Raw genomic sequence first — 25,977 nt, 5'->3', positions numbered from 1 at the left:
ATGAACTCGACGAGTTCAAGGATGAACTCGACGAGTCGGTTGAAGATGGTCCCGATGTTATGGTTGAAGGTGAACTCGTCGTGTTCTTGCTAGACTCGACGAGTAGAGTCGGGGGGTTGTATCATTTTGAAAGAATAAGGACTCGACGAGTTGGTTGACCAACTCGGCGAGTCAAGTCAACTGGATGTTGACTTTGACCAAGTTTGACCTAGTTTGTCTTTTTAGGGCATTGTAGTCTAAGTGATGTTTGGTATTGGTAGTTTGGGAAGCCGAAGGGTCAGCAATTCGGGAATTTGCCAGTCAGCAGCCAGAGGAGTATCAGCAGGGTTCAACAGTGAGAGGTGAGTCTCCTCACTGTGTGAATGGGTCTACGGCCACAATGTCGGCCCATGTAGTTTATGAGTAGGAAGACCCGGGGGTTAGCCCTAGGCACTGTATGCTAGTATGTTATTCCGGACCAAAGTCCGATGCCGGGCGGGAGCCCGAGGAATGTTTTCATGTTAGATTATACTTGTTGTCTGTGTGATACTTGTATGTGCCTCGTAGGGAGGTGAGTATGGGCGAGGTCCCGTATCTCACCACTAGCAGAGTATGGACGGGGTTCCGTATCTCATTAGTAGCAGAGCAGGGGCGAGGCCCGAGATAGGAGAGAGGTGAGTGTGGGCGGGGGCCCGTATCTCACTATCAGCAGGAGCATGGACGAGGTTCCATGACTCACCAGTAAGGATGAAAGTGGGTCCAAACCCGGACCGGATGGACCCGGACCCGGAAAACCCGGAACCGTTTAACGGGATTTTGTAGAACCGGATACCGGACCGGTATATAGGAACCGGTTCCGGTTCGGTTCCGGGTACGGTACCGGGTAAAATGGGTCTAGAACCGGAAAACCCGGAAACATCAAAGTGGGTAGGTTGGAACCGGATAAAGTGGGTTTAGAACCGGAAAACCCGGAATTTTTTGTAATTACTTACTACTTAGTGGGTTGAACTTTGAAAATTTTTATATTGATATCCCAACTTTGGGGGACTGTAACTCATTGAATATGAAATCAAAATTGATAAAATTATAGTCTAAAATCATGTACAAACTCTAAACCACACTCTGGAAAAAACCACATGTCAATCCGACTTTAAACGAATGAGATATGCATGTGTTAACATTTTCACAGAATGTAAAGTACAAAAACAAATAGCTGAAAAGTTGAAAATTTTCAGCTTTGATATCTCGGCTTCGGGGGACTGTAAATCATTGAATATTGAACCAAAAATGAGAAAATTATAGTCTAAACTTATGTACAAACTCTAAACTACAAGTTGGAAAAAACCACATGTCAATCCGACTTCAAACGAATTAGATATGCGTGTTTTAAAACTTTCACAGAATACAAGAAAACTGAAAAACTAGAAATTTTCAGCTTTCATATCTCGACTTTGGGGGACTGTAAGTAAATGAATATAAAACTAAAAATGACAAATTTATAGTCTAAAATCATGCACAAACTCTAAAATACACGTTCGAAAAAACTGCATGTCAATCGAAGTTGAAACGAATGAGATATGCATCTTTTCAACGTTTCACAAAAACTGGTTCCGGCCCTAAAAGTGGTTCCGGTTTCTAACACCGGTTCCGGTTTTTAGACCCGGTTTACCCGGACCCGATGGACCCAAACCCGGATTACCCGGAACCCGGATAAAGCCAATTTTTAAACCCGGAATCAGAACCGATTCTATATATTCCGATTCTAACGGTTTCGGTTCCGGTCCGATTCCGGTTCCAAATCTCATCCCTACTCACCAGTAGCAGGACAGGGGCGGGGCCCAAGATAGGCGAGGCCTTAGTACAGGAATACAGTAGAGTGTGTTTAGCTTATGTGTTATGTGCTATGATTATGTGTTGTATATGTTTAGCGGGCGGGGCCTAGGAAAGACAGATCTGTATACCGAGCGGGGCTCGATGCCAGGCGGGGACTGATGCCGAGCGGGGCCCGATGCCGGAGCTAGTCCGATGCCTGGCAAGTTCCGATGCAGCAGGCGGGGGCCTAGTATGTGGTTATGTATGTGGTATGTGGTAGGTTGGGGAGCTCACTAAGCTTCGTGCTTACGGTTTTTCAGTTTTGGTTTCAGGTACTTCCGGTAGCGGAGGGAGGAGCTCGGGGTGATCGCATGGCACACACCATTGTCTGTTTAGCTTGGGATATTTTACTCTGATATAAAAAGAATATGTTTGAGATTATACTCTGATTGATATAACAGTTCTGTTTATGAATGAAATGGTTGATAATTATGGCTTCTACTAATGATTTAAAATGAAATTTTTTGACCGTATTTTTAGGATGTTTCAAGTTGGTATCAAAGCCTTGGTTTGAGTGATTCGGATACACTCTCGGGTGTGTCTGAACTCAAACTGAGGACTTGGTATGAAAATTTTCAAAGGAAAATCATTTTTATAAAAACGATCTTTGAGGAAAAGAAAAGAGTTTTGAAAAGAGAAAAGAACTTTGAAAAATAAGAAAAGGGGTGTGGTGCATGCAATCAGCCGAACTCAAGTAAGTTCTCCCAAATTACCCATACATGTTTGCTTAGATATGTTATGCTTATGATAAATGCATGCTAGATTAGGACTAAGGATCTAGGAGGATGCCTTATGTGCCTGTTATATGTGTATGAGCTTTATGTGTTGCATGCTAGTGCATATTCTTGAGTAGGGGATAGAACAGTTTGATTGGATTATGTGGTTAGTTTTTCCCATTGTATGAATGTTGCTTGCTTTCTGCCTGTGGGACTTTTAGTAATGCGAGTTAGCTATTAAGTGAATATGCTAAGTCACATGTGGCACGGGATAGATAATCTCAGAGTGACAAGAGTTGACCTTATTGCGCAGCTCTTGTTTGAGTCCAACCATTCTAGGGATGAGCTTTTACTTGAAGGATTATCTGATATCTGTTGTATGTGGCGATATTCATGAGGTAGCTAGTTGACATTACTGAGAAGTCCTTTAGCAGCTGAGGACGGAATGAGATAGAGGATACCCTATGGGCAAGCCTAGGATGAGAGTAGTGTTGGGAGCAGTGTTAGTAGCAGTGAAAGGGACTTGGTGTAGTCGAGGCAATTCTTGAGGAAAGTACGGATAGATGTGGAAGGTAGTAGGGGCCCATACTACTGAAAGAAGAGGATCTGTACTTGATTCAAGAAGGGCTGAGATAAAATCAGGGAACTTGTAGTGCGTGTGTGATCCCTCGTTAGTGATGTGTATTCTGATGGTTGTTATGGCATGTTTGCAGCATGGTGACGTTGCGTGAGAGACCAGTGGGCGAATTGGGGGCCGGAAAGGGATCAGGCTCAGGTTCAGGAGCCGAGCAGCTCGAGGAGCGGATGAGGGAGTTTATTTCAGCTGAGGTTACGCGCAGTATTCTAGACCAGACTCCTGTGATCTTTGGTTAGGTCAAGGAGGGTATTTTGGAGCTTCTGAATGAGAAGCTGAGAATTTTTCGTACTGAGATAATGGCCATGATGGGGGCGCGTTCGCTGACTTTCCGAGAGTTTAGAGCTTGTGGAGCTCCGGATTACCATGGGGCCAAGGACCCCATCGCTAGCAGCAGGTGGTTGGCCGATGTTGCCAACGCTTTCCGTACAAGCCGATGTCCCGAGGGGGACAAGGTCCGACTTGCCTCTTGTCTTCTACAGGACAGAGCACGGGACTGGTGGGAGGAGGTTGGACATGCCATTGGGGAGGATGTTGTGTTGGATGCGATGACATGGAGTGATTTCTCGACCAGGTTCAGGGTCGAGTTTGCACTGGTGATCGAGGTGTAGCAGCTAGCACGCAAGTTTCAGGATTTGAGGTAGACGATTGAGACTGTGGCGGAGATTACCGCCAAGTTCAGGGAGAGGGCCCTTCTTGTTCCGCGGTATGTGGTGGACGAGGAAATGAAGAAGGCCAGATATCACGAGATGTTGAGGAGTGACATCAGGGAGTTTGTGAGCAGGTCCAGCTGCAAGACGCTGGAGGATATGATTGCTCGGGCCAGGGAGAGGGAGATCGATCTGGAGCACCTCAGGAAGAGGAAGCCGGAGGAGGTTCAGGTAGCTGCAGGTTCAGGCAAGAGACCCAAGGGGTTGGATGCGAGATCGAGGGATTATCAGGACCGCAGTCGTTGTGGTAAGTGTGGCAGGACGCACGGGGGTGCGTGCAGGGGTAGTAGTGGTGGTGATTCTGGCTGCTTCAAGTGCGGCCGGACTGGTCATTTCAGAAGGGATTGTACTGCTACCACCACTCAGGGATCATACCTGATATATTTCCATTGCAGTCAGAGGGGCCACAAGAAGGCCCAGTGTCCGAGTTTGCTTCCAGCAGGACATGTGATGGCTCCTGCCCCTGCGACCATGAGGATCACCGACGGCCGTCAGGGTCGGGCAGAGACGCACACGGCAAGGAGCAGGGCATTCTAGTTGGTTACAGTGGAGACGCGAGCAGCCCCTGATATGACAGGTCTGTATCCTTCCTTTTCCCTATCAGTTTTTGTTTATGATTTTATTGCTATGGTACTGCATCGATGTTAGAATGTTATATTTCCTGCATATGATAAGTTATATGCCATATGCATACCATGGATGTTAGAGTAGTAGTTCAGAGGTGTTTCCCTTAGGGAAGGTTCTCAGGATGCAGTCACTGCAGTAAGTGTGAGTGGGGGGAATCGAGAGGTGTTCTGTTAATCTTCGAGAGTGGTTCAGATTTGGGCTTGGTTAGTTTTGGAGCACCAACAATAATAAGTATCGGTTGTCAGCAGATCGACCATTAGATGGAGAGAAGGGTCGAGAATCCTTTCCAAGCTGGGAGCTGTAGGAATCTAGTTGAATCGAAGTGGGGAGTACTATCCCAGTAGTCAGAAGCTGAGCTAGGAGCGCAACTTGGATGTGTTCGCATCCTGACTGAGAAAGAAAGCAGTCGGGGTAGCCGTTTGGATGGAGCAGCAGGGAAGTCGGGAGTTTAAGAAACACCCCAACATTGAGTTCATGTATTCGCAGTAATAGAGGACTGGTTTGGGAAACCAGGTTGATGTTTTCCCGGAAGCACACGAGCTAATCAGGATGTTAGACTGTGGAGCGTTGGTTGTTGGATGTATTCTGGCTGGTAGCCAACAGTTAGACCGTGTGGGAAATTGTTGTAAGACTGCGGGATAGCCGTAGCATTCTCTAGCAGTTTAGTTAGAGGAGTGTGGGCGGGGGCCCGTATCTCCTAGTTAGTGGAGTGTGGGCAAGGCCCGTATCTCCTAGTTAGCCGGATAGAAATTGAGGAAGGATAGTTTGTGAGTTTCAGGAGGGAGTTGGTCCTGTATAGCCCTAGAAAGGTGAGACCTGTGGGGGAGGCCACTCCGAGAGATAGTTTGGGTGATACCTGTGGGCGAGGCCCGTGTGATTATAGCAGCGCAGGTGGGACCTGGTAGAGACCTTAGGGTCAAGATACATGATCAGGGATTTTTGGATCTATAGAGCCATGAGTGGCAGTGTGGATAAAGTAGTTTCAGTAGCTGAAGTTTTGTGCGGAGGTCGCTGGGAGCGACTGAGAGAGTGATCAATGGTTTAGTAACCGGGTGTAATCCGGTATTCCAGATAGAGGACAGATAAGTTAGGACCTGGGTGGTCCCGTTTCCTATAGAAGATAAATAGAGCAATTTTAGATAGCTGAAGATTCATTGGAAGTCGCTGGGAGCGACCGAGAGTCTGAGTTTGGGTTTAGTAACCGGTGGGGGTCCGGTAACCAAGAGGATGGTAGTTTAGTTGGGACAAGGGTGGTCCCGGTTCATCCGGAAGGCGGATGAGAGGTAGCAGAATCTTTGGATAGAAGCAGTGGTAAGAAAATTGTGTGAGGAACAGTTAGTGACCGAGTGGTGCGACGCCTCTCACAGTAGGGTTAAATAATCTCAGAGGGAAGGATTTGATTCTGTTGCGCAACTCTTGTCTGAGTCTAACCGTTGCAGAAACGAATCTTTTACTCGAAGGATTATCTGATCCATCCGCTGGGTTGGGCGTTCAGCATTGAGGCATGATAAGAGGAAGCATTCAGTAGTTGACAGTGAAGGAACCAGCACCGGGAGTGATAGGAGATTTAGTATAGCACAGGGTTGGTTCTACTCAAAGTTAGAGAAGGTTATTGCTTATGGAAGTTGCCTTGGGAAGGCCTGTGACCGTGCTGGAAAAAGGGTTGAACCCCTTGGATGTCCAACGTAAGTACTCGGAGGGTACCGACAAGATTGTTGATCGGGTAAGGGCGATGTACTCAAGGTTTGTAGTGATTCGGTGGTTCTCATAAAGATACCTTCAAGATATAGCATCTCGCTCAGGGAGACTGGTAGGAAGGCCAAAAAAAGTGGTCCTTCAAGGATTGGACCGAGCAGGCAAGGTATGCGGCGATTAGGAATGTCATGAGAGGTTGCGGAGTAGTGGGCCGTAGAGGACTTCGAGGACGAAGTCTAGTTTAAGTGGGGGATAGTTGTAATACCTAGAATTTAGAAGACCTAGAAAGGAAAGGAAAAACCCCAGTCAAGAGGTCTACTCGTCGAGTCCAGGGAGGAACTCGACTAGTAGGAGCGAGTTCCGTGTCGCAGATTCAGTGACCGACTCGGCGAGTCGGGGGACCAACTCAGCGAGTCTGGTCTGGTTTGGGAAACCCTAAATTCGAGTCCTTGTGCCCTATTTAAGCATCATATTCTTATTCCCTAAGCCTCCTTGATGCTCTCTCAAGTCCAGAACGAAACCCTAGTTCCATCCATGAGTTTGTGAGCCATTGTGAGCATTTTTTAGTGTTGTGAAGCTTGAAGAAGAAGGTGAAGCCTTGGGGATTCAAGAAGAGGCTAGTAGGTCCAGAAACCTCTTGCATTCTCCTCCTTTTTTTGGTAAGAAAGCTTCCACCTTGATCATTATGCATGTAGATCTCTTCTTTGTCATTTTTGGGGGTTTTTGGTCCAAGAACCCTAACATGAGAAGAATGGACGTCCCAAGGGCTTGTGTTTTCAGATCTATCACCACTAAGGGTTGTTATGGCATAAAGGTGCAAGCTTTATGCCATTAGAACTCCCCATGCAAGGTTTGAGAGGTTGTTATGGCCTTTTGAGCAAAAAGGGCCATGCATGGATGTAAAGGCAGTAGCTTTGCATGTTATTCCGACCCTAGAAGGTTAGATCTGGGTCCTGGATGCTTTGTGCTCGACTAAAATCGTCTGAATAAATTTAGACATAGAGTGCTCGGCGAGTCACTTATAGGACTCGGCGAGTCAGGCCGTTTCCTTGCCCAAAACCCTTCTGTAGCAAGTATGAGTTGAGTTAGTAAGGAACTCTGCCAGTCTAGGTTCATAGTGGACCTGAAGATCGTCGTACTCGACGAGTTCAAGGATGAACTCAGCGAGTCTAAGGCAATCTCCCAACCCATGAAGACGGACTCGACGAGTTGTTCATAGAACTCGGCGAGTCATAGACTAGACACAGTCATATGATGAAGATGAACTCGACGAGTTCAAGGATGAACTCGATGAGTCGGTTGAAGATGGTCTCGATGTTATGGTTGAAGGTGAACTCGTCGAGTTCTTCCTGAACTCGAGAAGTCACCGACTCGTCAAGTGCAATTCACCGACTCGTCGAGTCCTTCCTGAACTCGAGAAGTCATGAAATCCCCGGTTGACTCGTTGAGTTTCCCTGTAACTCACCGATTTCATGCGTGTCCAAATGTCGGGAAAACCCTAACTGACTCGCCGAGTCACCCTACTGACTCGCCGAGTCCATGCAGAACTCTTTGCACGACAATCTTCATCGGAATCGCCGAGTTTGCTATGCAACTCGTCGAGCCCCTTCAGTCCTTTCTCCATCCAGACGATTTTTAAGCCACTTTAGAACTCCAAAATGCAGATCTAAGCTCTTAAGGCATACTTCTTACGTAAAGTTGCAAACTTTACATACATGCAAGGTGATAATTGCCCAAATCAAGCTAAAGAAAGGTTCTAAGGGATGAAGAAGGTATTAACTCACTAAAGGTTGGAACTTTATGATCTTACAGACCAAGATAAGCCTAGATCTGAAGTTGCAATTTCAGATCATGCCTAATACCAAAAATAACATATCAACATTGCCAAAATGGCCCTAATCTCATACATGCATAAATCTAGGTAGAAGAAGGTCAAGGTAATAACTTGTTACCTCAAAAACGGTGCTAAGATGAAGAAGAACTCGGATCTACAACCTTCATTTTGTTCCAAGCTTGAGCACTTCAAGATCTTCCTTCCACAATTCACCACAAGGCTTAATATCACACAAAAAGAGAGGAAAACGGCGATTTAGGGTTTCTAGACTCACAAAGGGCTGTAAGGGAGGCTAAGGGGGCAAAGATCCTTTAAATACGATGCAAAAGCCCGGGGATTAGGATTTCTCATTCCAGGTCCAACTCGCCTAGTCTGTCCTCCGACTCGTCGAGTCGGTCACTTAAGACCCGCAACCAAAACCTTGCCTACTCGACGAGTGAAGGCATCTAACTCGTTGAGTCGACCTTTTTAATGGAAATATAAGACTGAAAGTTTGTACCTGAGAGTCGGGGTGTTACATTTTATATTGTTTTGTACCGTTCAATGTATGTTCAATGACCATGATCCAATATCCCTACGTTGCAAAACTCACTGTTTCTGCCGCCGACCGAGGGTGTGACAGATTGGTATCAGAGTTTTGGCTATAGCGAACTGATACTTCCTTTGGAAATACAACTATAGTCTAGGGGCTTATACTCCAATTAGGTTTGTCCTCAAACCTACAAATAAAAAGTATTATTATTAATTACCCTACTGATAGACTACTTATGGGAGAGGTGCCTAGGCTGAAAATTGTCACTTTTGGTTGCTGGATTTCAGAACGGCTATACGAAAAAATGGTCCTGCCCTCAGACTTTTCCTACCTGACAGATCCTTAATTATTAGTCTTGAAGTACAAAACAAGAATTAATAAAATACAAACAAAACACCAGATACAGAGTTTTAGAAACTCAGTCCCTCGATGAGAAAATACCTAATATACAACAAAATATATACACACCCAAACTCAAGAGTTTAGTTCAAATACAATATCTAGGATTGGCACAATATGTGGGTCGAACCACAACTAGGCATATCATGTACACCTATGCTTAATTATGGGACCGAAATACAACTAATCTTGGATGTGGAAGTTGATAGACTTAACTCTCGAGAATTCCATAGAGCTTAGAAACCCAATGATATAGACTGATACTATCTAGGAAAGATAGCATGATCATCACACGATAATGGTAGATCTTGGAAACAGGTTAACAAGACTAATTACAGAGAAAGATCAAGTTATGCCATCCCCTCTTAAGACAAAGGATACCCATTTTCGCGAGGTTCCCATACCTCTATTTAACCCCCGACGAGGAACCTCACAAGAAGTGTGAATCCTCATAAGCAACTAGAGAGCCAGCCGAATCATCATAAGAACCCTCCAAGGAATCTACGAAGTCCTTTGAGGAGGACAAACCTGCTGAGGAGAAGACATATCCCATCAAGTAGAAAGTTGATTTTTCGCATCATGAGGATGAGAGGCCAGAAATCAACATAGGATTCACTACCTATTCCTTTCCCTCGTAACGTCATTTAGTTCCTCCATACCTAGCCACACGTATCACAAGTTAATGATGAGTTGGAAATCATCAAAAGAAGCATCATAAGTCGGTCTAATATGACCCAAAGGTTAGATAAGGAGCTAAGATTGGATAAAAGGATTGAAGCTCAAGGTACAAGTTGCAGAGCAAAAGTCATCGCCGCAAAGGCAAGTGCTTGTGCGATAAAGTTAAGAACTCGATCCGCTAGCAATAGATCCCTAACCTAGTATGGTAGGTTTCCAAGTTATGCCCTAAGTCTATAAGAATTTTGGTTATTCAAGAAATTCGTATCGTCGCTATCCCCTGTAGATAACCTTTTAAGCTTTCCCTTCCTAACATAGAAATTTTTGTGATATTTGTTTTTACACTAACTTGTGCGCTTAGTCGTTACTACCCACATCTGTAAAAGGAATCATCGACTAATACACTCTTTCGATAACTGTATTAGGATCTAAACATGCCTCAGAGAAGAGTCGTCAGAAGAAACCCCAAGGCACAACCAAACCCTGATGCAACAGCCATCGAGGCGTTGATCACTCAACTAGTCACTGAAGCCCTAGTTAATAGAAATGTTGAATCCAGACAAGGTAGAGGAACCGGAGGAGATAGCACACAGGGTGGAAAGGGAAGCCACCCAAGAGCATGTAAGAGAGTCCAAAAACTTTAGAACCAACTGAGAGGCATGTTTGGTGATGCCTAACTTATGGATATCATTTACTAAACATTTAAACATGTTAAAGGTTTGGGATATAAACTAACCTAGCTGAGTGGAAAAGTGCTCGTATTGTCGGTTAAGGTTACTGATGGTAGCTGCTTGAACTTCTGCAGTGACTTGGTAGGCCACAGTCAACGTCTCTATCATCTCCTGAGCAGAGTCGCAGTTTTGAACTAGATGATACACGTGATAAGGAAGAGAATTTCTTATTGCTACCCTTAGTCTTACATCAAGACTTATAAGTCTTTTGTCATCGTCGTCATAGCTTGTCTTTGGCTTTTGCTTCTTCGGACCAGTTGCCACATTCTCAATCATAGGTTGATACATGGGAATATGTGGAACATGTTCGATGATATTGATCATGTAATAGTCCATGGTCTCCAGAACAACCATGGATTTTTTTCCACATAGGGAAGTTGTTTTCATTAAACAGAGGGATCTTGTTTACTGTAGAAGACTTTGGATTGTATGAAGAATACATGATAACTTGAATGTATCGAAAACATGCTCTGATACAAGATAAAGGTTTGCTTGATCGGATACAAACATGTATATCCACAAAGAAAGATAGAAAAACAGAAAAGCAAAAAGAACAAAGATTATTACAAAGATGGTTTTTCACTAAGAAAAGTGTTCTCAGAAAGAGAACGGTGCACAAATCGGTCACAAAGACGATCATGCAGATGCATTATGGTCTAGCCCTAATGCATGACTATATACGATTACAATAAACGGAAATCCCTTTATTTTAGGGATGTAATCTAATCTACGTATAGTTTGATCCTAATCGTTAAGATTACGGATCAGATATCTGTTATATAATAACAAATCTATCTATAATTATAAAGTATCTAACCGACTAATATAGAAAAGTATCCGACTATTATACAAAACATCATGCTATCGCTGAGACTATGTAGATGCTGACACTGACGCTGTCGTTGGCGCTGGTGCTTACGTTGGCACTAGAGCTGGTGCAGATGTTGGTGGACAACGTGAATAATGTTTGACTCATCAGATCATAAGATGTGACCTTACATTTTTCAATCCATAAGTGAACTTTTCATGATTACACAATCTATCAGGAAACTTGGCATGTACAAAACCTTCTGGCTGACTCATGTAGACGTCTACATATAAGTTCCCTTTAAGGAAAGCAGTTTTAACATCCATCTGCCATATTTCATAATAATGAAATGTAGCTATAGCAAACATTATCTTGATAGACTTTATCTTAGCTACTGGTGAAAAGTTCTCATCATAATTAATCCCTTGGGTTTGAGTTAAGCCCTTAGCAACTAACTTAGCTTTGAAAGTGTGTACTTTCCCATTAATGTCAGTCTTCTTCTTGAAGATCCATTTGCACCCGAATGTATTTCGACCAGGTACATGATCAACCAAGTTCCACACTTGGTTATCATAAATGGAGTTAATCTCACTCTCCATTTCCTCCTTCCATTTAGTAGCCTCAGGCTGCAATCGCTTTCTTGTAGTTAGCAGGTTCATCCAAATTTAGCAGTGTATGATCACTGACAAACGTATCACCATCTGTAGTAATATGGAAACCATAGAACTCAGGTGGCATGCTAACCCTACTGGACCAACGAAGAGTTAATGAGTTGTCAAATTCCTCAACTGGAATTTCTTCCTCATATTAAGTGCTAGTGTTGTTTGAGGTTCCTTCGCTGGATGACTCTTTAATCTCTTTAAGATCAATAGCACTCCCACTATCCTCTTTGAATACGATCTTTTTCTCTCGCGAAAGACTCCTCTTCAAGCTATGAAGAGAATGTTCTCACTTGGTCTGTAGAACAAGTATCCAAATGACTTTTGTAGGTAGCCAATGAAATTACACTTCTCGGCTCTAGGTTTAAGTTTTACGTGAATCTCTCATCTTATGAGTTCTTCACAACCCTAGACCTTGATATGTGAGAGCGAGGGGGCTTTCCTTGTCCACATCTCATGAGGTTTTTTTTGGCAACCTTCTTTGTTGGAAAAAGATTCACGATATAGACGGATGTCTCTAAGGCATACCCCCATAAATGCATAGGAAGAGAAGCTCGAATCATCATGGAATGAACTATATCTAGTAAGGTTCGATTACGCCTCTCAAACACACCATTCAGTTGTGGTGTTATGGGAGGAGTTAACTGTGAAACAATTCCACATTCCTTAAGATAGTCGTGGAACTCGATACTAAGATACTCACCACCTATGTCAGATCTGAGCGTCTTTATCTTCATGCCCAATTGATTCTCGACTTCGTGCTTAAACTCTTTGAACTTTTCAAAGGATGCCGATTTATATTTGATTAAGTAGGTATAACCATATCTGCTATAATCATCCATAAATGTCACGTAATATTGATTAACATCCCTTGTGCCAAATCTGAATGGTTCACACACATCCGTATGTATGAGGTCCAACAATCCCTCATCACATATTCTAGTGAAAGGTGATTTTGTGATCTTGTCCAATAGACCAGATTCGCATTCGTCATTTTTTCTTTGATCAAATGATTTCAACACTCCATCCTTTTGGAGTTGGGTGATGTGCTTTTTGTTTATGTGCCCAAGACGACAATGCCACAAGCATTCCTTTTCTACACCATTAGACGAATCAATATGAAACACACTATTGCTTAGGTTGTAGACACAAGTCATAGTTTCATACACACCATTACAAGTTGAAGGTTTAAACATAAAAACACCATTATGATAAGCAGAAGTAGATCCAATATCATTATCAAATGAATATCTAAACAGTTTCTAAACAATGCATGAAATGAAATAATGTTTCGCGTCATATCTAACAATAACATCAATTCAACAAATTAACCCTAACACCACTACCGATCATAAGTTCATAAGTCCCAATCTTGGTAATAGGTGAAGATCGCCTATTCCCCATGATTAGGTTCAACCTTCCATGCTCCACTTCTTCACTTTCTTTTAGCCCATGCAAATCAGAACAAATGTGGAAACCATAACCTGTGTTAAGGACCCAAGAATGAGAAAGTTGTGTGTTATTAACTTGAATAGTGTAAATGAGGAGGAAGCCTTGATCTTTCCATATTTCAAGTCCTGCAATGTCACACCCTCGGTCGCCGGCAGAAACGCCAAGGTGCGCGACGTAAATCAGTAATCATAGTTATTGAACATACATTGAATAGTATAACACAAAATCTTCTATTATCACTGAAATAGAAATTACATCGACAATGACTATTGCTAAATCACTACACACACCTATCAGATCGACGTTTACAATAGTATAATAAAATATTGGAAAGTCTTCTATGCAAATCCTTCAAACCTTTTAATAAACCTGAGAATACATGCATTAAGATACATCAAAAAAATTGTTGGTGAGTTCTATAGGTTTTGACACAAAATATTTTTATAACCAAAAGTGTTTTCTAAAATTTAGCTGGTTGACCAGCTTTATTAAATAGTTATTTTTTTTATCAAAAGTATAAAATAAACGTGTTATGAAAATGTATTTGGACTCATTTATAAATACCATTTGTTCAAATCCAAGGGTACACAATTTGGCAAAATACACCTAAGTAAAACAAACTTATATCAAATTTTACGGTTCTCATGACCAAAAATGCATTTTATATAAGGATTTTGAATACCAATTTATATAAAGTAAAGTCATATCACCCTTTGTAAAATCATAAAATATCCAATCTTACTCTTGAAACCTTGTACAAGCATTCATATAGTTTATATGTAAAACTCATAAGTTTTAACTTTATAAACTTTGTAAAATCGTGTCGTAGTATTAATTAAGTGTTATGTTACTTAATTTGGGAACCGACACTTAACCAGTGGGACAAACTTCTCTCAAATAAATATGGTATTTTCATATAAAAACAAAGGGTTTATATAAATAACTTATTAACTGTAAGTTATTAAACCTTAAGCAGCTGTGTCATGATATTAATTAAGTGTTATATGACTTAATTTATGGTATTGACACTTATTGTTCTGGGTCACAAACTATCCCACTACATACAGTCTCTTTCAACTAGTATAAGTGAACAAAAACCCCATATAAACCCAATATCGATTCTATATGGTAATGAAACAAAACTGGGATTTTATAATGAATTCATAACCAAACTCGTGACACTACACTTTTTGCACGAGCTCTATAATAGGGCATGCTAAAGTCATTCACCTCGTTATAGCACGTGGTAATGTTCAATGAAACTAAAAGTGAGTGCCTAAATTTGTCTCGTCAGATGTTAGTTGTAGCTAGCAACTCCAGGCGGGCGGTCGAACCGTATAAGATCAATAGTATGACACTTATACATGTCGTTAGTCGTTCCTTGTAGATTAACGGTTTTGAAATGAAAGATTTCTACTAACACATTCGGTCTCAGTATCCACAATATCATAGCCAGATAGCTTATGAAATGATTCTAGCTCTTATGGCGTTAGAAACAACATGGCACCTACAAAGAGACACTGGAGTGTTGGATCCTAACAATGTGTCTAGGCATCCTAGTTATAAACTTCGCGTTATAGATTAAAAGAACACCTATGGTTCTTTTATGTTTAGGAATAATTATTGATTTAAGTCTTTTGGTATTTGCGATTTGTAACACTTAATATATTTCCAAATTTCTATTGCCTGTTATGGAGAAATTTGGGCAACATGACGACTAATTTTATAACATTTTCCAGGTTTCAACCAACATGAAACCAATAATTCTCATAATATTCAATAAGCTGCATAATTGATACGATATAAAATTTATTTGGTAGAGATTCTTAAAATCCGAGAATCAATTATGTTATAATATATGACGGATTTCATACTTCAGTAAAAATGATTTATATTTTTATAATATTTAGAAAAATATAATATATTGTTTATTTAAACTCATTTCAACGTGATGATCAAGAGTATAATAATAATAATGATTTTGGTATATTAATTGATTTCAACGTGATGATCAAGAGTATAATAATAATAATGATTTTGGTATATTTCAATTAATTATTATGTATTTCTTTAATCTTCGTTTATCAACCATTTAAGGTAATGTACATTTATTTGGTACATAATTAGGTTGAATAACATATTTGGTTGTATGTATAATGTCTTTTCATGCTTTCTCAACATATTCGTGCGTATACATGACAAGGCTTTGAACTTGTGATTCGTCAAGTATATTTATAGCTTTATATCAATCTACTTAAAATCTTGTGATTTTCAGTAATATTAATTAATATATCACAATAAGGTGTAATTATATCATTTATAGCATTCTACTATAACTTATATGTTTTATTGATGATTTATACAATTTAGATTGTTATTTCATAAACTTTTTGACCTATAACAAAGTATGATGTTATTTTGTGTATAAAGCTTGAAAATTATCAAAACTTTAATAGACAAACATGCATTCTCCCCCAAATATTAAAAATATAAAAAGAGGGGCCGTAGAAACTCACCCTTGACGTGTGATTTCGATTTGTATGGAGTTGGTTCATTTGTGTGAAACTTGACATGAGAAACCGCAACTCGACACTCTTGAACTTTGAAACACTTTTGGAACCGTTTTGTATTTATTTAAACAAAAAGGGACTGCTTTGTAATGATTTAAATCAAAGGGAAAACAATTTTGATCTTAAAAAAAACAAATGAAGGGCTGATTGGTCACATTAACACCAAAATGGCTGATTTGGTAATATTGTACAAACAATAGGGTTGTGTTTGATTAAATGTTTGCAAATGGGCTGATTTTAATTTAAATCTACAAATGGAGGGGCTGGATTTGCTAAACTCATCAATCAAAAAGGGAAGGAGCCCTCGTTTTCATCAGACCGAGAAAAGGAACGGACGAACGCAAGCTAGGGAAGAACGAAGGTAGAAATCAAAGGGTTAGGGCTTTGATTCTCGTTTGATCGGGAAGGAACAATGAAAGAAGAAATCGGGAAGCACCTCCAGTGCTTGACCGATTCGAAGAAGGAGAAGGATGAAAACAATGGTGGTGGAGTGTGGTTCGGTGGTGGCAGACCCGTCAACAGAGGAAGAGTCGTCGAGCCCGACAATTATCTTGGCTTCCTAGACCTCGTCGCGGGAAGGAATCGAGGGAGTAGCTGTGATGGTCGACAATTTCAGGGGGTGTTCGGATGGTTCGTTTGACAGGTATCAAGGGAAAAAAGGGGTTGTTGCCCCATTGTTCACCGGAAATAGAAGATGAAGAAAGGGGAAAAAAAGCAGAAATCGGATCTTCAAATTTAGCAGCAAAAAAAAGAGGATTCAATGGAGGTTTCTTTGGGTCTTGAAATTCAGCAAGTAACAAGGACTAGACATGTAATGTTTTTGTAGCTGTTCTTGGTCTTTAGTTTCAGTAGCAAAACTAAATTTTGCAAGGGTGCTTTTGGTGTGGTAATATTGGGAAAACCGTAGAAAAACCCCATGCATTTTACCTCAATGCTTAAAACAACCCTTATATTAATTTTATGCTCAATTTAACCATTATTAAAGCTGATCTATCCCCTTTTTAGCTTTATAACCGGTTGCAATTTAACAACCGGCAACATAACCAAAAATAGATTAAAAGCTGTGGCCGCTTCAAAATCATCATCTCGTTCCTCTTCGTCTTCTTCCTTTACTTAACTGTTGCAGGAAACCGTAGATTAGTCGTTCTTCATAGTGTACGTAACGTAACTGGTCAGTGGAATGGAAACCATCGTTGGACTGGTATACGAATGGTGTGGACTGCGGAAGAATAATGGGTTACGCCGCACTTGGAGTTGGACTGCCGTTGGCCGCTGCTCATCTCGACGACCTGTATAATCAACAAATTCCTCCGGCTAACACTTACAAATGGCTTTGTTTTATCTTACGACGACACTCGATTCTCCGGTTTCCATTCGCCTTTCTTGAATTCCCTGATTACTCTGTTATGATAAGTGAAACCAATTTCATTCTTCGTTTCTTCTATACCCTAATTTCTGCCCCAAACTGATTGAATTTCCCAATTACTCTATATATCTATTATCTCCGGCATCTCTTTTTGTCAATCTTCGATATCTTTTTCCTTTTTTCAATTTTGATTGTTGATTATGGTTGTAATTTTTTTTTTTTTTTTCAACCATCAACGCCAACCTTACAGTGCCTCCTGGAACACGCCCTAAATCGAGTTACAAAGCTAGAACGTAAGGATCTACGTGTAGTCGGTGCAAGTAGAACCGACGCCAGAGTTTATGCCCTCGGCCAGGTCTACCTGTTTGTTGATGAGGTTAGATTAAAAGCTTGAAACGTGATTTTATATTTTTTTCAGGTGGCACGGTTGGTTACACCATTCAATTACAAGGATCTGCATGACATGAACGCAACACTGAATGGTCTTCTTCTTCCTGATGTTGGAATTCGAGAAATCAGCCTTGCACTCCCCGACTTCCATGCTCGTTTTTCAGTCACCAGAAAGATCTACCATTACAAGATTTATAACGACACTGTCTTGGACCTATTCCATCGTCTCTATGCTTATCACAATCTTTCCGAACTCAATGTATCTGTCATGAAAGAAGCAGCCAAGTATTTTGTAGGGCAACATGATTTTTCTTCTTTCGCCAATAAACAACGCAATGATCACGTAGTCAATCCAGTCAAGAATATATCTCGAGTGGATATAATCGAAAAGGTATAAAGTTTTTGACTTTTTTTTTTTTATCAGATGTCATGTTGACCGTACAAATTTTTTCTTTTTTTCAGGGACCTATTTTGCAGGTTGAGGTTTAAGAGGATATTTAGGATTTTGCAAGTTATGTAATGTTTGTTTGAGGCTTAATTGTGCATTTAGAAATAATATCTAGATTCTAGTAACAATATGATACTTAACCATAATGAGAGCTCATAAATATTTCTCAACAATACCCATATCGCCATTATTGAAGGTGGGAATCGAATAGGAGGAAGGATTAACACTTCAGAGTTTGGTGGTGACAGAATTGAAATCGGTGCTACTTGGATCCATGGAATTGGGGGTAGCCCAGTTCATAAAATAGCTCAAGAAATCAATTCCTTGGAATAAGACAAGCCATGGGAGTGTATGGATGGGTTTCTTGATGACCCAATCACCATAGTTGATAATGGGTTTACGTGTTAAATGAAGGAGAAAAGGGGTGAATTGAGGGCTGAAACCGAGAGGGCAACAACTCTTTTCTTACTCTCGGTATTGGTGAGTTTCAAACGGAGAAAGGGGCTGAAAGATGAGGGAGTTTGAGAGGTTACAGTGAGGAGGAAGATGAGAATGATTGCTAGCTGTAACTTCATGATCTCAAGCAGATTTTTGGAAGACTTCTGTTGATTTTTGGAGTCCTACATAATCTATGGGAGATTGCATAAGTGCAAAGATAAATTTCCCTTCAAGACATAGATCATGTGCTTTCCTATACATATGTGAATGTGTGTGAGGTGAGAAGAAATCGAGAGTGAGAGAAAGATGGGTAAAAGCTGGATATTCATTTGTATTAGTGCATACTTCTAACAGATTTAATGTATATTTTTAGGTTTAATAATGTTGTTTGCATGTGGGTATTTGTTTGAGACATTTTAAGGCAATAATGCACACCCAATATTTATGCACTCCCATATTAAAGTTTACTATATATCTTTATAAGATATATAAAGAATTTGAGATTTGTACATAATAAGTGTGCAAATTGTATATATACTAGTAATTAATATTTGGGGATGATACATAACATATATATAAATATTTATATATTTGGTGTTGTTATATACTCTTAATTACATAACATATATCCATTGTGTTTAACACAATTTCCTAATTGTCATATGTAATATGGATTTTATAAGAACTATGGTAACTAGATATTGCATTGTTTGGAAAATACGTTCCTCACACGTTTATGTATATAAATGTACATGATTTTAGAAATATTGAGTTATTTCATCGTTAAAATTCATAACAACTGGATTGGATTTCCAAACAATTTCCAAAATGAATTACTAATCATATAATCCATGTCGAATTCAATAATTTAAGTTTTCATGTTCAATTTGATATAATTTTATGGTTTTCACGACACCTTTTCCCCATTGTAATAGATTAACGTTTAAAATGAACTCGGATGAAAATGATAAGTATTTGAATTCAAATTAGATAAATTTTTGGGCAATTAAGTATAATCCCACTTACTTTCATAAATCAACATTGATTTATCGTACAATAGGTGTAATTATAGTCACGTTCGTAGTGATTTACCGCCAATTGTTGACCTATTTTACCAATTGTCACATTATCCCCCTGTTGAAAGGAATTTTGTCCCGAAATTTAGCGTGTAGGTAGAACATTAATAAACAATTGGTGGCGTTTTTGCTTCATTTGATTCTAACATGGTCCTTCTATAGTCGTTTTACGTCGCATAACTCGAGATTGGGTTCTTGGTCGAATGGATGCTCTGTTCTAAGCCCATAAAAAGAAAGGAATAGGGAATAAGATCGAATAAAGTATTTTAAAGGCTGTCGAATCTTTTATACAATTCTATCGTGTGTACTTTCACAAATATGAAACATTAGCACGGTTTCCTAGTAATCTTCATTGAAATAGATAGCAATTATATCATCATACATACACTTCTTGAGTTTCTGCGCATATAACGCATCGTGCATGTTGTTTAGTTCTCAAGACAACTTCATGTAATTAACATGACCAATTTCGTTAGGAATTTCAAAGGTACTTTGAGTCACAAGTTTAACTTGACTCGTTCTCTAATCTGAATCATTTCCCTAAAAGGGAAGAATTTTAAAGTTACACAGTCTCCGACTTGGAATTCAAAAGGCTTACATTTTTCGTTTACATAACTGTCAAGATTGATAGGTGAATCTACTATCTTAGTGAGAAATGATAAACATCGGCACCCCATGCATTCTGACTAATTCCTCGGCATACGTGCTGATCAGATTTCTAACTTCTGGAATGTAATTTCTTGCTTGTCTTCCCAGTTGGATTTTGTCTCCATGTTGTTCAGATGATAAGTTAGAACAAACTGATTGTAACTAGGAGGCAAAGAGTTAAGGAACATGTCAATGGCCAACTCTTTGTCAAACGAATCATTGAGCCTTTCCAGTTGCTCCACGTATCTCTGCATTCTTTGTACGTGAGCACAAACAGATTCTCCTTCCTTGAGTTTGCATGCCATAAGAGACTTGACCACTTCATAACATTCTTTTCTCGATTTCTTGTAAAAATTTTCAACAAGATTGAGGCACATCTCATAATCCATAGTGGCCACCATGATGCAAGCAACCTTAGTGGCATCATCAGAGTATTTGTTGTAGGCAATTTCCTTAGGATTAACGGTCGAATGATCGATTTCAAGGAGAGGATCTTCGAGAACGTATTCCTTGTTCTTGTACCTAAGAGTCATCTTCAGGTTATGCATCCAATACTTGTAGTTAGGACCAGTTAGCCTCTCCTTTGACAGAATTGATAGAAGATTGAAGTTTGAGTGGGGAGTGGTAGTTTGAGTAGTAGCGAGTTCACCGGTTTCAGACATCTATATAAAGAGACATAGTTTTAGTTAGTGATATAAATCCTTAATATTTTAACCCAAAATAAGTATTCAAGGCTAGGATACAAAATACAATTCACAATAAAGTAATCTACTTGCGAATTTATCAAGGTAGGTAATACAAATTTACTAATTTCAATCTAATATGAAATTCCTAGATCAATTGAGATTCATTAAATCTTATCAATGGCATGTTTAATCTAAGATTATGTTGTTCATTTTGTGACTGGGATGCCGAGGATCACAAACAATATGTGAATAACCATGCAAACCCACTAGACTACCTCAAGGTCATTTATCATCACAAATTGATGTGCTGGTAAACCACACATGATAAATCAATAATGATAATTTTTGATTTTCCATCACTCAACTTTATAGTCCCAAATTAGTGTGCCGGTGAACCATACACGCTCCACTAACGACTTATAAAGAGTGATGTGCGTTTTAGAGGATGAGCATACACTTCACATTTTTCCTGAAGTAACTAGAGTGTGATTTTTAAAGTGGTTATTTTACTTTATAACATCATTCTTTTAATGAAGTTATGTCCTATCAAATCCGTTCGGCTAACGACCCTCCACCACACAAGGGAGTGGCGGGTGAGAGTGGACACCCATTCAACAATAATTTTATAGGTCGTTTCCTTATACCCACTTATAGTATGACTTCATGAATGAGGCGTACTAGCAATTTGACCGACTTTTCTTATACGTATGGTATTACACATTTAATATTACATAATATAAGGTGTATTTAAAACTTTTCAAAATACTAGGTCTAAAATTAATTTACGAAATTAACAATTAATTAATTAATTTTAAACAATTAATGATTTACCAATTATCCTTTAATTAAGTAATTCAATTAATTTAAATCATTAAGGATTTAAATAATTATCTTTAATTAAACAATTAATAAATTAATTCAAATTTTAATTATTAGGGATAAAATATTTATCTTCAATTGAACAATTAGTAAAATAATTCAGATTTAATCATAATCCCAAGAACCCTTCTAATTTTCGAAAATAAGGGTTTAGGGTTACTAGGTTTTTAAGTATCCAAATTTTAAGGCATTTAAAATTGTAATTAAGGAAACTATTAACCCTTGGGGACACCTATAAATTTTTGAAAATAAGGATGGAGGCTAGGGTTTCAAGAACCCTAGCCTTGCGAAAATTTAACTTTCAATAAACCCTATTTTTGATCCATTCACTATTATGCACAATCAAATATCAAACTAAGGCTTTGATACCACTGATGAGTTTCCTAGGTTATAAAATTACATATAAGCGGAAAACATAAACCCTTAAGTTCACATGAAACTTAGAAAGGATCTATATTTTCTTTATTGATAGCAATAAACTATAAATATCAAGAAACCATAAGGAGAGGCTATGAAAATTGAAAACCATATAAAGATTAGTGTTACATATCTCTAGATTATTATAGTAAATAATCACACCAAATCCTTTTAAAGTTCCTTAGAAAGCAAGCACCAAAAGCTTGAATGCCTCTAATGGCTTGTACCCAAAACCCTATTAATTAGAAGACTCAAGGATAGGAGAGGGGATAGTTAAAATTTAGGCTATCCTTAGAGATTGTTGAGTGGCCAATAATATGTACCATAAGGGTCCTATTTATAGTTGATAACGAACCATTGAAACCCTAATTTGAACAATATAATATTATATTTCAAATTGATAATTATCCAAGTCCTTTATTATCTAATAGGATTAATATAGAAACCCTAAAAGGCCTAGCCAAAACTGGCCATCCCTAGTAGGTTCTATAAATCCAATTTTGTTCAACTATTGAATAATTACAGCTTAACCCATGCACTTTCAATTAATTCTAATTAACCCGAAATTAATTTCGATAAATTTATGATTAATTCTCCATTAATTATTTCTATTGCAAATTAATATCTTAATCATATAATATATTAATAAATAATTTATTTCAATTTATTGATCATATAATAAATTAACAGATCAGCCTCCCTCTCTCTCTCTCTCTCTCCAAAAGTCATTATGTTCAGTTACTGGTGATGAGGGCAACATAAAACGAATTTTGCTTCTAATTGATGAATATACCAATTTAGTTATTGTCTTAGACACCTTAACCCAAAACAATCTACCTAACTAACAGTGCCTTCGTAACCTTGAGATTCTTCCTGATCTAAGTATGAGTCCTGTGCTTCGGGTAGTATAGGCATCTACTACTTTTCACACCTACTCGTACTTGTCCTACGAATTGTCTTGCAGTCTCCAAACCACTTCCAATACCACACACGATGACTGCTTATATATGTATCTGTACCAGGAGCACATACAACATGTTTCCTAGATTCCACTAGGACTTCATATCTTTACCGACATCCTACCTTACGAATATATTACATATGAAGCATATAATAAACTTCTTAGACTTCCATTCTAAGATTCCTTTCTACTTCACCCTACTAATAGGTGAGGGGGAACTTCTACCAATATTCAACGGATAATGACTCAAAAGGGTAACATATTTTTAGGTTTGTACACATTTAGTCATTGACTTTTTTTGTCTAAATTTTCCCATTGAACTTGTTAAGTTGTTCAAAAAACATCCTTATGACCTACTATTGGAGGTTTAGCCAGTTTCCAGCATTCTTGTGAGCTCCGGTGAGACTCCAGTCATCTTTTCCTGCGAGTCTCCAACCAAAAACACCAAAAAAACACATACATAAACAAAAAACACCTAGATTCATGTGTTTTCCTGAAGAAATTCTTCAACCCCTTCAACCCAAATTGAACATCTTCAAGAACAACTAGATCTAAAAAATGAGTTCATCAAAATGTTTTCAGATTTGCGTGTGAGTGTGTGTGTGGTTGCTAGATCTAAACAAAAATTCTCCAACCCTTCAATCGATGTATATGTGTGGATTTATTAGATCAAAAAACACATACACAATCATGTTCATCCCTTCAAACCCTTCGACCCAAAAATCATAAACCCATAAATCCTTCAACCACTTCAACCCAGATAAGAAAAAACGAGTTCATTGATGTGTGCGTGTTCATCTTCTTCCCAGAAATCAAAAGATCTTCAACCGAAGTTATGTTTTTGAGTTATAGTTTGAAATCAAGTTTCCATTTATGTTCAAGAACACACTGAACTCGAATCTAAAAGTGTTCATGTGAAAAGTTTGAAGCTCGAAAATCATGTTTCAATTTTTGTTCAAGAACACACTAAACTTGAATCTGAAATCAAGTTCATATAAGAAATCGAGAATCATGACTGTTTGTTTGTTCTTGAACAGATGAAGATGACTTTTGGGTTTGTGTTTGTGTTCTTCATCATATTTGTGTTCTTGTTGTTCATCAGATCTGAAAACCGGAATAAATCTTTTTTGTTTGTGTTCTTGAAGGTCTGATGAGCTTTAAGATGAACTCGAGTTAGCGTTTTCAAACCCAAAAATCATCGGAGTGTTGTTCCAAATCTTTTGTTCATTATGTTCATCTTCTTTGTTCTTGGAAGTCAAGAAAGTACAAACAATGCAGCACAATGTACAAGTTTGTCAATGCATTATTCTTTGAACCAACTCAAACTCAAGAACATATATCATTATATCTCTCTTTAAAAATGATACTTAAGTGTAAGGTGTTTGATCTTCAAGCTGAATCACGATATGAAGAAACTGAAGTTCATGTTCTTGAGTTCGTGTTCTTCATTAACTTCGATTTTCCATTTCTGTTCAAGAACACAACTTTGATTTCTGGGTTTTTCTTCATGTTCTTCATCAGAATTTTCGATTTATGTTCTTGAGTTCATGTTTGGTTTAGATTTCTGGTGTGGAGATGAAGTATTGTGTGTGTTGTTGATCAAAAAATAAAAATTAAATTATTTTAGATTTATGGTTGGAGACTCACCGGAGAAGACGACCGGAGTGTCGCCGCAGGTGGAAAATATGCCGGAAACCGGTTTAACCTCCGATAGCAAGTCATAAGGATGTTATTTGAACAGTTGAATAAGTTCAATGGAAAAATGTGGACAAAAAAAACATCAGTGACTAAATGTGTACAAACTAAAAAATATGTTACCCTTTTAAGTCATTATCCCAATATTCAATAATTATCGGACGATATGGTTACATGGCTCTAAATTCAAACAGTCTATCGACTAAAAGATCTGACACTATGACAGTTAGACTCAAACGAGAGATGTGCAATAGCGCAAAATCATGCAATCTAAAACTATTTAATTTTGGGAGCTTGCAACCTAACTTACTTGTTGAATAACTAATTAATATCAATATAGGTTCTAAGCAAAAAATAACAAGCAATTCCCAAGGCTATAAGGCATCTTAAGTAACAGGAAATTCTAACCGACAATTCCTGAAAAGATCCCTAGCCTACATACTAGTGTGCATTTATAACATTTCATATATCAACAAACATAACAAATATGGATATTTTGGGAATCACTTTCCTTTCTGAGCTTTGGCTGACTGCACACATCACACTCTTTCCTTTTTGTATTATTCTTTTTATGAAAAGATTTATTAATTACTCAGATCCTTACTTTGGGTATAGAATCCCACGAGTGTTCAACCAGTTCACTCAAACACGGGCTCTGATACCAAGTTTTAACATCCCTATTTTTCAACCCAATATTTTCATTATTATTTATTAAAATATATCAGAGTATGATTACATTGTGCGGAAACATGTTGCGAATGCGCGTGTGTATAGTCAAACCTTCCCCTTCTCACGAAGTACCTAAAAAACATTTATAACAACTGGATAAGCGATAGGCTCAGTGAGTTCCTCAAAATACCTTATACCACAATACATATATCGGGATCGGCTCACTAAGCATATAAAAAAGCCCCACCCAAACTACATGATGGGCCCCGCCTAACTTACATATAAATGGTCCCCGCCAAAACTACCTAATCCGCCCCGCCCGAACTACCTAATGGACCCCGCCCAATCTACATGACATGCCCCGCTTGACATACCCACATAACCATGTTACTCACATAATGACTACACTTT

At 38.8% G+C, this 25,977-nt stretch overlaps 2 protein-coding genes across 3 annotated transcripts; one reads left to right on the top strand and one right to left on the bottom strand.

Moving 5' to 3' along the window:
- The first annotated feature begins 16,191 nt into the window (after positions 1-16,191).
- LOC145166697 (uncharacterized) lies at positions 16,192-18,949 on the top strand. 2 transcript variants are annotated; one of them, XR_013740661.1, is made up of 3 exons: positions 16,192-17,552; positions 17,678-18,040; positions 18,112-18,949. XR_013740661.1 is itself a non-coding variant. In XM_079085725.1 (3 exons), exons 1-3 carry the CDS (start codon positions 16,654-16,656, stop codon positions 18,136-18,138), a joined length of 441 nt encoding a protein of 146 aa, XP_078941851.1. In that variant the 5' UTR covers positions 16,192-16,653; the 3' UTR covers positions 18,139-18,949. The 2 variants fall into 2 exon arrangements, 1 of the variants encoding a protein (XP_078941851.1); XM_079085725.1 differs by having other exon boundaries at positions 16,192-16,704.
- Positions 18,950-20,321: 1,372 nt separating this feature from the next.
- On the bottom strand, positions 20,322-20,921 carry LOC145129831 (uncharacterized). Its single transcript, XM_079064643.1, has one exon. The coding sequence runs from the start codon at positions 20,919-20,921 to the stop codon at positions 20,322-20,324; it is 600 nt and encodes a 199-aa protein (XP_078920769.1).
- Between the last annotated feature and the right edge of the window lie 5,056 nt (positions 20,922-25,977).

This window comes from Lactuca virosa, chromosome 1 (genome assembly GCF_052849685.1).
Source record: "Lactuca virosa cultivar CGN04683 chromosome 1, Lactuca_virosa_CGN04683_v6, whole genome shotgun sequence".
In the NCBI taxonomy this organism is placed as follows: Eukaryota; Viridiplantae; Streptophyta; class Magnoliopsida; order Asterales; family Asteraceae; genus Lactuca; species Lactuca virosa.
The sequence above is the reverse complement of the archived record's forward strand: the minus strand, read 5'-3'. Positions and strand labels throughout refer to the sequence as shown.